The following is a 13,153-nucleotide window of genomic DNA, read 5'->3' on the forward strand; positions in this document are numbered from 1 at the left end:
ACATGTGATTTAACTATCAGGTAGCTTACCAATAGGTTGGGACAACCGGCCCAAAGTGTATAGTTTTTTGTTACCGATTTTCTGGAAACCGGTATAAGAAATTTTTCCAATTTTTCGGGAAATAATTGACCGAATTTCAAAGAATTATATATATGAAACAGGGATAGAATTGGTAAATCTATAGAATAGGGTTTTTTCCGAATTTTGATATTTTTTTGCGGTTTTCTTGGTAAAAACCTTTGTTGTGACTCCGACAGTGATAATCAATCGGGGAAGCCCGAAAAATATGCACCTTATCTATATTTTTACCTATTTTTACTTTTTTTTTTCTATTTTGGTAATTGTATAGATGGGGGGGACCACCTTGGATGACTTTGATATTTTAGTATGTTGTCAAGGTCACCTTCCTGAGTGACCTTCAGAAGGTTTCAGCCCGTGCTCGTTATTCGTTAAAAAGTTATTAACAAAAAAAGTTTGGAAAATATAGCAGCTATTTTGAGTATTGAAAGGTATAAATAACTAATAAATATGTTGAAATAGTTTACGCATACACTTTCCACGCGAACCTAAGTTTACCCCCACCCCCTGCTTTCGGGGGAGGTGCGATAGCCCCTCCCTCGCTTACGTGTGTACTGTTTATACACATGTACTATACACATGTATTATATATACACATGTATTATACACATGTGTATAAACAGTACACAAGTAGGCAGGCGAGGGCCTTCTCACTGATTTTAGGACACGCCTTCGGCTTATATAGATTACCCAGTAAGCAAAAAATCACTATTACAATGTTATTGCAACGATATTCTAGAACTTGTAATGTTCTTAAATATGTAGTTTTTAATGTTGTATAGAACATCATTATGAACATACTTTGACCACGATTCCGAAATTTCAGTAATGTTGAAATGGGAGTGCCATAACGTTGCAAATAACATTGCGCTAAGGTTTTTCTATCATTCCTGTAATGTTTTTGAGATAAATATTTAAACGTACTATCAACTTTATTACAATATTATATTAAGATTACCGTAATATTAATTCTAACATTTATTTAAAGTTGTTATTAATATTTTGTTTTTATTTCAGGCAATATGTATTTATTTTCAATAAATACCCTGGTAACATTTCCATTGCAATTCTGCTGTAAGACTGCACGAAAAGTCGTGCATTAACTTTCGGGCAGATCATGCGTTTTCTATTTCCAACTTTGACTATTTTTCTGTTGGCAGAAACTTGCGCTCGTCGTAGTGCAACAGAATTGTGGGAGATATATGTATGCATTTACATATAACAGAATAGTGCAAGAAATGCGGCGGATGCTTGCGCAAATCGCAGTGCAACATATTCGCGCCAGATTTGTAGCATCGTCTACTGCTACCCATACAGCACAAAATATTTTTAAAATATTTTTTAGGAAGATTAAAATAATTTACAAAAATATTTTTTATATTTATAGCACTGCAGTGGTGTTGGGTGAGCCTTACGTTGCATTGCTGGCGAAGATATTGTCGCGAATGTCATGATTTTGCTTCGCCGGAGGCCTGCTTCATGCTTATATTAGATCCCAACTGAAATTTACTTACGAGTTAGTTTTACCATTATGCGCCACCTAGCGGCATCGTTGCAAACTAGCACATACAGCAGAATTCAACAAGAATTACGACAGATGCTTGCGTAAGAAGTAGAGCAGCAGAAATACAAATGATTTTGGCAGAATATATACCGTACATCTGATTTATCAATCAAACATTTTTCGAAATTCGTAACTCCAAAATGGACCGTATAGGCGTATAGCCTACATCTGTATAGTAGATTTAACCATGTTAAAAATGTTCTGATAGAAAGGAGATCTCATATGAAAAAAGGATCTACGAAATTATTTATAAATAACAATCCTAATATTCCCTAAGAGCAAAAAGTCGACTTTAAGTCGACTTGAAGTCGACTTCTACCGATACTGACTTGGCAGAAAGTCGACTTTTTTAAGGACGAAAGTCGACTTGAAGTCGACTTGGAGTCGGCGAATGTCTCAAAAAACGCCGACTAAAAGTCGACTTTCCGTCATGACGGGAAGTCGACTTTTCGTCATGACGGGAAGTCGACTTCTTGTCATGACGGAAAGTCGACTTTTAGTCGGCGTTTTTTGAGACATTCGCCGACTTCAAGTCGACTTCAAGTCGACTTTCGTCCTTAAAAAAGTCGACTTCTCTGCCAAGTCAGTTTCGGTAGAAGTCGACTTCAAGTCGACTTCCCGTCATGACGGAAAGTCGACTTCCCGCCAACTTTTAAAGTCGATAAAATAAACCGCCGCCGCGTACGTCTGGAGGTCGGTTGTGTATCTTGAAATGAGGTGAAAATGACAAAAGTTAACAGATTTTATTAGATTCTGATAAATAAAATCGTAGATACGCTAATGAATTTTCTCACTTTTGTAATTTTTACCTCATTATTTCAAGATACACAATCGACCCTTTGCTGGAAGGCTAAAACCGATGCATTTCGATTTTTTTTCATATATAAAATAATTTAATTATCTAAAAAACTGTATAATTACAATCCTAATGTTTTATTCTTAATTACAAAGGCGGCCACTGTGTGCCGTCATATCTGTGCCACTTCTGCGTGCGCGGATTCCGGTAGCCACTTCTTGTAAGCTGACAACAGAACTAAAATTATAAATATATAATATCCACAGACTTTTATACTAGACCATTAACATCTATGGACGCACTGCCGAAAAGCTGATGCGAGTGCGAGGTGCAAGTGTTAGTGAAGGGTGCGGCCATATTGAATTAACAATAAGTCACTATCGGGTGTTCAGTTGCTCATGATGTGCGTTTATCTGCATTCGTTATTACAGTACATAACGAAGCAGGCGAATGTTTTTGTGTTAAATATTGGTACATGTTATCAATAAGTTTGTAAGTCATGCCTCAACGTGTAGCTACTTGAATGCCGAAATCGAACCACTACTCCTGTAGTATTAAACCCTTTCTTTTGGACATTCTGCATATGCCAGACTATTGTATAGAAATCTTGTATAAAACTACTTGTATAGAATCTGTAGTATAGCATATCTTGACTAAAATCAACATGGCGGCAAGCATCACGGCCGAGATGCCTGTCAGCGGTCTAGTATTGTATAGAAGTCTACTCGATGATAATATCTAAATATTATTAAATAAATTAAAATCTCACATTTTTCATCCAAACCCCAGATTTCTAGCAGTTTGTATTTGGACACGACTCCCTGCGACTGCAACGTTTGTACTATTGCTTGAGTGCGTGGTATCAATCTGAAAAAATCGTATTGAATTGATGTAATCTATTCGATGAATCAACGTGAAATCGAAAGGAGATAGAATAACGATTTACCTGGCCCATGACTTGGTGATGCTCCCAGGTGTCGTCAGCAACGACGGAACAAATCGTTTCAGCTTAGGGTACACTTGACCCTCCAAGAAGAAATACGCGAACCATTTTACACCGTCCACAGATGCTCTATATCCATCGATGGTAGTCCCCATCCGGCCTTTCCAAATGTACCAGACACGCGGCAAATGATCTTCCCGGTTCCTTGATTATATCTATAAATGAGAATAATATTCGATCATAATGAAGATTAATATCTTTATAAATAAATAGGGAAAACATTATAAAGCAACAATTGTGATAAAAATACCTTGGCGGTGGATCAACCAATGATTCACTAAGATGGCATAGCGAATTTCGGCAATCATTCGGGTTCTATCGCCGTGACACCTCGCATATACATCTTATTCGTTTCGTACACCTCTTTATAAACCACCTATTCCGGACTGATTTTCCGTAGAACGCACGAAGAATGCATGAACCAGGTTCCTCCATTTCTGATGGTGTTCTGAAAGATGGTTTAGAATAGAGAGGTCGCATTCAATAGGTCTTAATTATCGATGATAATTAATAACACACCATATCTAACCTCTAAAGCATATTTCCACTTGACCTTATCCTGATCCTCTTTTAGATCCGCCATACCTGCAAGAACTATCTGGCGCAGCAATTTCGCTTCCATGTCGGTTGGTAACGGCATTCTGTAACAATTCTTGTTGTAGACAATGTAGACAACCGTCTCAAACATATTGCAACATACATACAGTCAAATTCCAGTATTCTGATCTAATCGAGGAAGTCAACGGGAAGACAATGATGACGACGACGACGACGTTTCGTGGCGGTGGTTGATAGCGCGGCGCTTTTCGACGTCTTATCGTGTCCTGTCTCGCGGCATGTATTCCTTGCACTCGCGTAAACATTAATTTTCTCCTCCAGCCTCCTCGAGATTCGCCGCCATATTGATGACGCGCCGCTTGACTGCTTTCCGTCTTTTTATAGTCGACTATTTAGAAGTCGACTTTTAGTCGACTTTCCGCCATTTTTAGAAGTCGACTAGAAGTCGACGGAAAATTGACTTTTATAAGTCGACTATTTAGAAGTCGATTTTTAGTCGACATTCCGCCATTTTTAAAAGTCGACTAGAAGTCGACTTATAAAAGTCAACTTTCCGTTGACTTTTATAAGTCGACTATTTAGAAGTCGACTTTTAGTCGACTTTTCGCCATTTTTAGAAGTCGACTTATAAAAGTCAACTTTCCGTTGACTTTTATAAGTCGACTATTTAGAAGTCGACTAAAAGTCGACTTTCCACCATTTTTAGAAGTCGACTAGAAGTCGACTTATAAAAGTCAACTTTTCGTTGACTTTTATAAGTCGACTATTTAGAAGTCGACTTTTAGTCGACTTTCCGCCATTTTTAGAAGTTGCCTATTTAGAAGTCGACTTTTAGTCGACTTTCTGCCATTTTTAGAAGGCGACTAGAAGTCGACTTATAAAAGTCGACTTACCGTCGACTTTCCGTCAACTGTGCTCTTAGGGTTGTCTTTACAAGAGCAGATAAGGGCAATTGCACGGTAGCCTTAGACAAGGAGATATATAAACAAAAAATTACGGTAAATGTTTACAATTAGGGCCTGACCTCCGATGACCTTGACCTTGACATATGTTGTCAAGGTCACCCTCCTGAGTGACCTTCAGAAGGTTTTAGTCGGGGGTCGCTATTCGTTAAAAAGTCATTAACAAAAAAAGTTTGGAAAATATAGCAGCTATTTTGAGTATTGGAAGGCATAAATAACTAATATATATGTATGTCGAAATAGTTCACGCATACACTTTTCACGCGAACCGAGGTTTACGCACACCCCCCCCCTGCTTTCGGGGGAGGTGCGGTAGTCCTGAAATAGTTCACGCATACACTTTCCACGCGAACCGAGGTTCACGCACACCCCCCCCGGGGCGCTTTCGGGCCGGCCCGAAAGCAAAGGGGGTGTGCGTGAACCTCGGTTCGCGTGGAAAGTGTATGCGTGAACTATTTCGGGGCTACCGCACCTTCCCCGAAAGCAGGGGGGGTGTGGGTAAACCTCGGTTCGCGTGAAAAATGTATGCGTGAACTTTTCATGGGTGGAAAGTTAATATGCGAGATGCCACATGGGTTAGATGGCGCGCTTTAAAAGTATTCAACTGTTTAAAGCGCGTCATCTAACCCATGTAAGTTCTTTGCTTATTCTCTGCTTTAACAAAAAGACTTCAATTTATCAACACTTTACTACTTTAAATGTTGTGTTTTGGTAAGCAGCGACTTTCTCGCAAAATAAAGTATTCTCCGCTTTAAAAAAAAAACGTAATATTAGTCGTTTATGCCTCTCAGTACTTAAAATAACTGCTATATTTTTGAAACTTTGTTTGTTTATAACTTTTTAATAAGAAGCGACCCCCGACTAAAACCTTCTGAAGGTCACTCAGGAGGGTAACTTTGACAACATATGTCAAGGTCAAGGTCATCGGAGCTCAGGCCCTAATTGTAAACATTTACCAAAATTACAGATATCCTTCAAGACACAGATACATATATGAAAGTTTCTAAAGATCCCACCAAACAGCTTTCGAAACAAATTAGAGACACACTTGTGAGATGGAAAAAGCATAAATATATATCTGAAGAAAAATATAAACAACTTTTATGCAGTGATGGTGTCCTGCCGAGGGCCTATGGTTTACCCAAGATACACAAAACCGGATATCCTTTCAGAATAATTGTTTCTTCTATCGATAGTCCCACATACGCGTTAGCTCATTTTCTCCACAAGATTATTTCTACAAGTACACCGAAGCCTAATAGCCACATAAATAAATAGCTTTGAACTAGTCACGAAACTTAACGGCACACATATTAATAATGATTACACTTTTATTTCGCTCGATGCTATTTCATTATTCACTAATATCCCCACAAATTTAGTTCTTGAAAGTATTTCTAACAGATGGGAATAACATATCTCTAAAATTTGTAATATTCCTAAGGTTGAATTCTTGCGGGTTATAGAATTAATCTTGAATTCAACTTTCTTTACCTTTGACAATATCATATACAAACAAAAATTTGGTTCTCCCATGGGCTCTCCGTTGTCACCCATCGTTGCTGACATCGTTATGCAGGATCTGGAAAACAGTGTGTTGCAATTATTTACCTTTACGTTGCCGTTTTACTGCAGATATGTGGATGACATTGCGATGGCTGTACCTCGTAACTCTATTGACGCAATTTTACAAGCATTTAATTCTTATCATCCGTGGTTACAGTTTACCGTTGAAGTAGGAGGAGACAAATTAAATTTTCTTGACGTAACGTTGATTAAAGACAACAACGGTCTGGAATTTGATTGGTTTCATAAACCGACGTTTTCAGGCCGTTATCTTAATTCTATGTCGTAACACCCTGTTTCCCAGAAAAGAGGCACTGTCATGGGCATGGTCGATAGGGCTTTTTTATTATCTCACCCCCTAGATACCATCAAAAAAATATAAAATTCATAATTGACACTCTGCTATCTAATGACTACCCATTGACGTTCATATTCGACACTATTAATACAAGAATAAAATCTTTACTTTATAAACGTACACGTATACAGAATGAACCTCCACCTACTAACGAAGAAAGCCGTGGCCATTGGTTCACTGTATACCTTATGTTCCATATATATCGGAGAAATTTAAAAGCGTGGTTACGGATCTGAATGTCAACCTGTCATTTTATAGCTTGAATAAATTAAATAATTATATCAAAGTCCAGAAGGATATTCTTCCTACTCAATCACACAAAAACGTCGTGTACTGAATCTCATGTAAAAATTGTGACGCGACTTACGTGGGCCAGACTTTGAGGCAACTTAAAACGAGAATTACTGAACACCGTAATCATATTCGTAGAAACACGACAAATCTTTCCGTCATTACCGAACATAGATTAGATTTCAATCACGACTTTGACTGGGATAACGTCGAAATTCTGGATAAGGAAAGGTTTTTATCGAAGCGATTGGTATCAGAGATGCTGTATATTAAATTGCAAAAGAACGGTTTGAACTCTCAGGCCGATACAGAGTTTTTGCACCATGCATATATGTTTCTATCTTGGATAAACTGTAAACCATGTCCATGACGCTTTGCTTTTCCACAAGTTCTCAATCTTTTTTACAATTTTATATATTTATTACCGCTGATTTATATTTTTTGAATTTTTATTTTTATCTGTTGACCGACGTTTTATATTTATTTGTAATGTAAACCATGTCCATGACGCTTTGCTTTTCCACAAGTTTTCAATCTTTTTTACAATTTTATGTATTTATTTTACCGCTGATTTATATTTTTTGAATTTTTATTTTTATCTGTTGACCGACGTTTTATATTTATTTGTACAAATTTGACTTTATACATCCCTGACTATATACCTTTGTATTTATCGTCGACCACCGTATATTATTTATTACTTTATGACCTACACGTTGTCAAGTTTGTTATAATATAAGGTGCCTTTTCATGCTGACGCTCGACGCTCATTTTCAGCGTCAAAATAGGTCACGTGATCAAAATTGACGTGACCACACTGATGGTCGGTTGACGCCAGCGTCAACAACAAGAAGTTCGATTTTTCCAACTTCAAGCGTCAAGCCGTGTATATGAGTGTATCAAAATAGGATATTACCAGTTAGATTAGATAACTCAATAATCTTACAAATAACTAAAAATTAATACATTTGTAATTATTGTATTGGAAAATGAACGTTTGCGCATATAAGTATTATTTATGGCAACATGATTGTTTAAAAATAATTAACAAACAAAAAAGAGAAAAAAGAAAAAAAATTGATGCTGCACTTTTAATAATTTTATTGGAAAATGAGCAATATAAACAAGTATATTCGAAGAAACGGTTCTGGGTGAATCCATTACTTGAAGAACGAAAGAGGCATGGTTTTTACCATTCGTTATTTCCAATAGTTTCATTAGATAGTTCTATATTCCTTAACTATTTTCGTATAACACGTGTACAATTTGAGGAATTACTAATTATGGTGGGACCTATAATTTCTAAACAAAATTTATGCAGAGAACCAATTTCAGCAGCAGAACGATTATCAATTACTTTGAGGTAAAACATTTTTATACAATAAATATCTTTGTTGTTACAATAATTTATTTATTTAAATAATTTTAATATTTTTTAATAATTAATTAATAATGTACTTGTAACTTAAATTAATCTATATGTTATAGTCAAAGCCCGAAACGCAGGCATTCCTAGGATTGACTAGTCAATCCTGGGGAACGACCAAGCGTCTTGTAGCGTTTTTTCTTGGCTGCACTACCGCCCTGCACTGCCCTGCACTACCCAATAGCGTTGCACTAATGTTGCACTAGTGTTGCACTAGTAGGCGATAGTGCAGCCAAGATAAAAAACGCTATTGGTCAAAGCCCGAAATAAGTTTTGCGTTTCGGCTTTTGACTAGTCAATCCTAGGAATAACTAATACGGCTAGTCAAAGTTAGAAACTAAAGAAAAATCACTTCGGACTTTGACTAGTCAATCCTAGGTGTGGCTTAATTCGGACTGTGTGACTGTTAACAAATAAAATCAAGATTTTTTTTACTAAATTAAATTCTTATTGTTATTAATGCCCCGCGACGCGAGATATTAAACGTTAAAGTTGACAGGAATCAGGTTATGATTCCTGTCATACCGACGAGATGCAGCGACTATGAGCGACTACGACCATGCCCTGTGGCCACGCGTATGTAAAACTGCGCCAATTTTAAACTTAAACGAGGTGCCACATGGGTTCATGACGCGCTTTACAACTTAGCATGTACTTTAAGTTGTAAAGCGAGTTCCACGCTTTCAACCACGGGGGGGTGCGAGAGGGGGGCCGAAGGCTCCCTCCTCGCACCGCCTCGTCTGTGTGTGTGTGTGTGTCCACGCAAAACGAGGTGCCACATGGGTTCATGACGCGCTTTACAACTTAATTAGCCTAAATGGTTGAAAGCGTGGAACTCGCTTTACAACTTAAAGTACATGCTAAGTTGTAAAGCGCGTCATGAACCCATATGTGGCACCTCGTTTCGCGTGGACACACACACACTTCGCCCCCCCCCCTCGCACCCCCCCCCCGTGGTTGAAAGCGTGGAACTCGCTTTACAACTTAAAGTACATGCTAAGTTGTAAAGCGCGTCATGAACCCATGTGGCACCTCGTTTAAGTTTAAAATTAGCGCAATTTTACATACGCGTGCGGCTACTGAGCATGCGCGTGTGGCCACAGGGCATGGTCGTAGTCGCTGCATCTCGTCGGTATGACAGGAATCATAACTTGATTCCTGTCAACTTTAACCGTTAATATCTCGCTTCGCGGGGCAGAGCGACACTTTTTTCTGCCAGATTCGGTCGTTTCGTGCAAAAACGCGTCGATTAAGCCCAAGTTGAACGAAATCGGTGAGGAGGCCACAGATTTACCAGTACACCTATAGGATTGACTTAGAGACCTGGAGAGGGTCTCTAGGATTGACTGGTCAAAGTCCGAAGTGATTTTTCTTTAGTTTCTAACTTTGACCAGCCGTATTAGTTATTCCTAGGATTGACTAGTCAAATGCCGAAGTGATTTTTCTTTAGTTTCTAACTTTAACCAGCCGTATTAGTTATTCCTAAGATTGACTAGTTAAAAGCCGAAACGCAAAACTTATTTCGGGCTTTGACCAAGACGCTTGGTCGTTCCCCAGAATTGACTATAGTCAATCCTAGGAATACCTGCGTTTCGGGCTTTGACTATAACATATATATTTTAGATATTTAGCTTCTGGTGATTCGATGACTTCTTTACATTATCAATATTTAATTGGATTGACTACTGTGAGTAATATTATATCAGAAACATGTCAAGCAATATGGAATTGTCTTCAACCAGAAGTTTTACCATCAAATATTGACAAAAATGGATGGTTACGTATTGCAAAAAAATTCGAGGATCTGTGGAATTTTAATCATTGCATAGGAGCAATTGACGGGAAACATATAGTAATTCAGGTATATGAAGAATTTTATTATATATGTATTTTTTTAATTTGTTGTGTAATAATGAAAAAACATTTTCAATTATTTATTTTAGTGTCCTGCTAATGCTGGTTCCTCTTATTATAATTATAAAAATTGTCACAGTATTGTGCTTTTAGCTATTTGTGATGCTAAATATAGATTTACTTTTGTTGATATTGGTGCATATGGACGACGAAGTGATGGTGGAATCTTCAGAGATTCCTTAATAGGACAAAAAGTCATAAATAAAGAGATGAACTTGCCAGAATGGGAACCTTTGTCATTTGAAGGAGTTGATATGCCTTACGTATTAATAGGAGATGAAGCCTTTCCTTTATCAGAATATTTAATGCGACCTTATCCAGGGAAAAGTCTTAATGAAGACAGAATTATCTATAATTATCGTTTAAGTAGAGCAAGGCGAATAATTGAAAATACATTTGGTATACTCAGTAGCCAATGGAGAATTTTGAGAAGACATATTGATTGCAAAATAGATAAAACTGCGACACTCATTCAAGTTCTTGTGTGTTTACATAATTGGCTTCGAATAAACTATGAAGATTCTGAATATATACTTGAAACAATGGTAGATCGTGATGGACCTGAAGGATTTATTCCTGGTAGTTGGAGGCAAGATTTGTCTAACTACAGTGCATTAGCAGATATCACTAGATGCAGTACAAATAATAGTTCACGTACAGCTATCAAAATACGTAATGAATTTTGTCATTATTTTAACAGTGAAGGTGCTGTGCCATGGCAGTTTGACCAGTGCTAAACAAATTTTAAAATTACCTATATATTAGTATGAAAATTTTTTATTCAGTTTATTACATGTATTGTGTTGTATTTATTAATTAGTGTGTATGCCTAACATAGTAAAAAATAAGAGATAAAAATAAAACTAAAATTCTTGGAGTTTTTAATACATACTTATATATAATTACATTCCACATTTTTAATTATATATTACTATTACTACGTTTACGCGAGCGTTACTTCTGTAGTAACTTACGATAATTTCTTCGCGTAAACGGGATTTTGTAGTAACTTACGATAATTTACTCCGCGTAAACGAGTGATATATCGTAAGTTACTACAGAAGTATATAACGCTCGCGTAAACGTAGTATATATCATATAATGTCATATCACATTTGTAATCACATACTTATATCACTATATCATATAATATGTCGTAATATCACATTTGTAATCACACTTATGTATACTTATGTATAATGCTTATTTTTCCAGATCTTTTGCAGTCTTAAGTTAAAAAATAATTTTAAAAAATCAATTTATGTCAATATATTTTCTATGTAACACTTAACATATCTTATTTGAACAAACATAAAAAAATTATTTCTGTAATTCAATACTGTATCCATGTAATACGAATAGTAATAAAAAAAATTAATATTTTGTAATTCTAGAAATTGCACAGGCTGCATTACATAGAAATTAAACACCAAAAAATATGCAATGCCTGTTTAAATTCGATATTTTATCTATATTATATATGAGAAAAAAATATAGATCTAAAAAAAATTATATAATATTGTTAAGTAATGGAAATATTAATGTTACTCTTTTAAGTAGTTGAAAGATAATTGTAAGTGATTCTGCATTGCTTCCATTTGCTTTTCTTGGGATAATTTTTTTATTCTATGGCCTAACATAATTAGAAATGCATCAATTTCATCTACTTGTGGTGGAGGCGGTACTGATATTGTTGTTTCTTGGTTTGTACTAAGGGCATCAGCAATCCTTTCAAGAGCATTATCTAATAAATCGTTTTGTCTTTTTCTTTTTCGAGAAGATTTATCTAAAGATTATTTTTTGTTTATAAAAAATTATAATCGTATTAAATGTTAATTAACTAAAAAATTGTTGGAAACTTACTGAGAGATGTGTTATTTTCATTTCCAGAATTGGAAGCACACTCTACCACAGTGGAACACAAGTTTGAGGTAGTTCTAAATAAATAAATAAATATTAACTTTTTATAAACAATTAATGTAACCAATCTTAATGTGCATGTGCGTTTATATACGCAAACACTCACTGTTTTATCAAACATGAATCTCTTAAAAAATTCATAGCATCATAATGGTGCCATTTCTTTTAGCTTTTTTTTGCAGATCCGCTTGGTAAGTTTTCAGCTTGAATTATTTTTCTGTATGTATTATGTAAACTTTTAAATTTTTGTTTTGCCCCTTCAACACTAATCTTATCTAAAAATAATGTTTGTCTTATTAAAACTAAAAGTTTTTGTTATTCCAAACAACTTAGATAAGACGTTTTAATCTTTTAAAAAATTTAGGCCGGTATTCATATTTAAGACCGTTTTAAGTACAATCTTAAAATGTCATTAAGGGTCGACAGGAGTAACACTACCGACCTCTGTCGGGTTGCTTAGCTGCGAGTCCGTATTTTATTTATTATAAATTTTTTAAGAGCCAAAATGGAAAATCCGGCTCTGTACCAGCTTGCGGCTGATCTTACTGATTAAAACGAGCATAAGTTTAATGAGATTCGTTAATTTATTTGGCTAAAATTTGGGATAACCTTTTCTAAGCAGCTTTTTCAGGCTTGCTTAGAGCTGCAAAACTGCTTAAGAACGGTTATCCCAAATTTTAGCCAAATTAATTAACGAATCTCATTAAACTTATGCTC

The 13,153-nt window shown here is 36.0% G+C and overlaps 2 protein-coding genes across 6 annotated transcripts; one reads left to right on the forward strand and one right to left on the reverse strand.

The window, feature by feature from the left end:
- Nucleotides 1-2,091: 2,091 nt before the first annotated feature.
- LOC139810167 (probable ATP-dependent RNA helicase DHX37) lies at nucleotides 2,092-4,395 on the reverse strand. Of its 5 annotated transcripts, none has more exons than XM_071773489.1 (6): nucleotides 4,146-4,390; nucleotides 3,971-4,082; nucleotides 3,692-3,889; nucleotides 3,385-3,596; nucleotides 3,208-3,305; nucleotides 2,092-2,663 (listed from the first exon to the last, which is right to left on the reverse strand). In XM_071773489.1, the coding sequence occupies exons 4-6, from the start codon at nucleotides 3,534-3,536 to the stop codon at nucleotides 2,611-2,613; spliced, it is 303 nt and encodes a 100-aa protein (XP_071629590.1). In that variant the 5' UTR covers nucleotides 3,537-3,596; nucleotides 3,692-3,889; nucleotides 3,971-4,082; nucleotides 4,146-4,390; the 3' UTR covers nucleotides 2,092-2,610. The 5 variants fall into 5 exon arrangements, with proteins under 5 accessions (XP_071629590.1, XP_071629589.1, XP_071629588.1 ...); XM_071773488.1 differs by having other exon boundaries at nucleotides 2,093-2,675; XM_071773487.1 differs by having other exon boundaries at nucleotides 2,107-3,029; nucleotides 4,027-4,082; nucleotides 4,146-4,395.
- A 2,100-nt stretch (nucleotides 4,396-6,495) lies between these two features.
- Nucleotides 6,496-12,986, forward strand: LOC139809444 (uncharacterized). The gene is made up of 5 exons (XM_071772344.1): nucleotides 6,496-6,812; nucleotides 7,315-7,426; nucleotides 8,316-8,539; nucleotides 10,226-10,463; nucleotides 10,546-12,986. The coding sequence occupies exons 1-5, from the start codon at nucleotides 6,496-6,498 to the stop codon at nucleotides 11,251-11,253; spliced, it is 1,599 nt and encodes a 532-aa protein (XP_071628445.1). The 3' UTR covers nucleotides 11,254-12,986.
- Nucleotides 12,987-13,153: the final 167 nt, after the last annotated feature.

Source organism: Temnothorax longispinosus, chromosome 3 (assembly GCF_030848805.1).
Source record: "Temnothorax longispinosus isolate EJ_2023e chromosome 3, Tlon_JGU_v1, whole genome shotgun sequence".
NCBI lineage: Eukaryota > Metazoa > Arthropoda > Insecta > Hymenoptera > Formicidae > Temnothorax > Temnothorax longispinosus.